General features: G+C 43.8%; 1 protein-coding gene across 1 annotated transcript; it reads left to right on the plus strand.

The window, feature by feature from the left end:
* BBBOND_0001200 (hypothetical protein, conserved) lies at positions 1-2,693 on the plus strand (the record flags this gene model as incomplete). Its single annotated transcript, XM_012914963.1, has 1 exon — positions 1-2,693. A coding segment is annotated over one exon (2,693 nt), but the record flags the coding sequence as incomplete, so codon positions are not given.

The following is a 2,693-nucleotide window of genomic DNA, read 5'->3' on the forward strand; positions in this document are numbered from 1 at the left end:
GACGCATCGTTAATTAAGCAGCGGAGTGAGGTTACAAAGCACATCAGTAGCAGAATTAATGAGGTACAGAAAACGTTGAATAAAAAATTCGATAAGATTACCGCTAACATTGATATTTTTAGGAAACAGAAAGCTACGCACTTAAAAAATATAGAGGATGCTGTGAAAGCAGCCGATAAGCTGGCGGAGGATTTGCTTGCTACAACAGACAGAGGTTTTGAGAAGAAGTACAAAGATGTAATCGCTCATCTGTTTACTGAAATTAAAGATAAGGTCGAGGACTTCACTGGAAGCGACTCCGGTAAAAGTACAGAACTTCTGACTAATTTCAACACTGTTAAAGTCGAGGTCGGTAAACTGGAAGGAAAGGTACGACACGGGTTGGAGGAGTTGAAGAGAAATATCGAAAAACTTGCAGATGATGTTTACGATAATGAAAGCAACATTCTTGTTAGAGATGCGTTACGTGCACTTCAGCAGGCTAAACGTAAACTCGTTGAGGCACACGGCAAAGCATCAGCGCCTTCCAATAGTTTGTTGAATAAGTACAGCGGTGCGGCTGGACGGTTTCACGAGCAATTCGAAATTTTGATTAAGGGTGTTGAGGCACTTAACACGTCTGCTGTTACTAGTGAAATGAACACATTGGCATCTGCGGTTGGGGTGCAATTAGAACGTCTGAAGGATATTCATACAACCGTTAAGGGAGAAGTGGACGAGAAGTTTGGCAATCTGAAGAATACATTAAGTAGTCAGATTCAGGCACTTAAGGACGCCATAAAGTCGCAGTTGCAGGAGTATGTTAAAAAGTTTGGGGAAGGTGGCGATAATAATAGTTGGCAAAACAGTGATTTGAATAAGTGTCTTACTGAAGCCAGAAAATTCCTTGGAAAAAGCGCGGTCGTTGATTTAATAGATGCTATAAAAACAAATGGGCAAAAGATTGCTGAATATTTGATTGCCCAGATTAAAGATGGTGACATTGAATCTCTCGCGGACAACGCAGCCAAAGAAGGTACAAAGCGTTATCAAGATGCGCTTGGTATGAAGATCAATGGCGAATCGGGAACTGGAGACCTAACTGGCGGTATCAAGGGTGAGATACAGAAGGAAATGGACAAACTCAAACATCCAAATAAAAATGGGCAAGGATTCCAAAAGGCATTCAGCAATTTCGAAAAAGCTCTTGAAGCTGTTCGTCAATCATCGAAACCTGTCAAAATCGCAGAGACAGATGTACAAAACCAAGTGTACGCATTGATTGCTGCTGTAGAGAGTCTCGGCAACTCCATCAACGACTTCGATGAAGCAGCTAATGAGCGTATTAAGGATGTGGCCGAAAAGGCTATTGTGGAAGCAGCCAACACTATCGGCGCAAGTAATGGTGATATTGATGTGAAAACATTGATGACACAATTTGATTCAGCTAAAAGTGCAATGGACCAGGCCGTTCAGCAAATTCAAAAGGAGCTGACGGAACTTCAGACCCTTCCAAATACTGTAGATAAAAATCGTGAAAATACCAATCTTATTATGGCTGAAGTGAAATCTAGAATAGAGGAGATAAAAAAAGAAATCACCGCCATCAACCAACCCATCGAAGCCGCTCAATCAGCCCTCGAATCAGCCATTGGGTCAATCGAAAATGTATTGAAAGACACTCGACAAACTGCGATGTTCGAATTTGCGGCTCTCCAAGGTAATCTGCGGAGTCGGGTAAATGAATGTTTCGATGAAATCGAAGAGTATATCCAAAAGATGTTCGCAAAGGAAAAAAACGTCGAATTCCTGTCTCTGAAAAATTCCATTGTTGAAGAAATTCCAATAATTAGGAATACAATTAACGAAGATACCAAGGCAGGCCTCAAGGGACTGATGAACAAGCTAAGCGATGTTATCGCCGTACTTAAAGGCGCTGATACCAATCTAAGCACATATTCAAACTGGGTTAAAAGTTTCTATGAAAAGTTCCTGACGTCCCTCCAATCCCAGCCCGACCTCTCCGACCACTCCCCTCGTCTCACCCCCCTCACCGGCGCCCTCTCCGCCCTGCTGTCCACAATGCACGACCACAAACACTTCTCTGCCGCCGTCTCCCGCAAGCTCGCCGACCTCCAAACACAGCTCGTCACCCTCACCCCCTCTGCATTCTCCCAGGCCTCCCCGCTGCTCAACGTCGTCAAGGCCGGCGTCCAGGCGTTCCACGGGGAGCTCGCGAAGCAGTACGTCAGCAGGTACTCGGGGGAGAGGTTCACTGATGAGGTGGTTAAAGATAAGCCTTTATCTAATCCTAAAACAGTTATACCTCCCGCAAAAGCTGTTGACAACACCGAAATAACCGAGTACAGAAGGAAGTGCGCGAAGGTGTTTTTGACGCTGCTGGATATACTGAGTCATGGTTTCTATAAGATGGCAACAGAATGTCCTAAATTGTGGAAAGGCAAGCAAATTAATACGTATGAAGAGAATGCATTTGGCAAATGGCTAGAGGAGCAAGGCTACGAATTGAACTCCGAGGGCGGTAAACAGCATGGTGAGCTGCAGGACAAGAGAGAGATGAAAGGTCAAGAGATTTATGAGAAGCTGCTTACCAAAAAATTAGAGAACCTACCACAAGTAGATTTTGCAAAATGGAAAACGGAAATGATTAGGCAAAACAAAGGTAGCAACCGTAATATTAGAGAAATCAACGT

The sequence above is a fragment of the Babesia bigemina genome, scaffold Bbigscaff_59616 (assembly GCF_000981445.1).
Source record: "Babesia bigemina genome assembly Bbig001, scaffold Bbigscaff_59616".
In the NCBI taxonomy this organism is placed as follows: domain Eukaryota; phylum Apicomplexa; class Aconoidasida; order Piroplasmida; family Babesiidae; genus Babesia; species Babesia bigemina.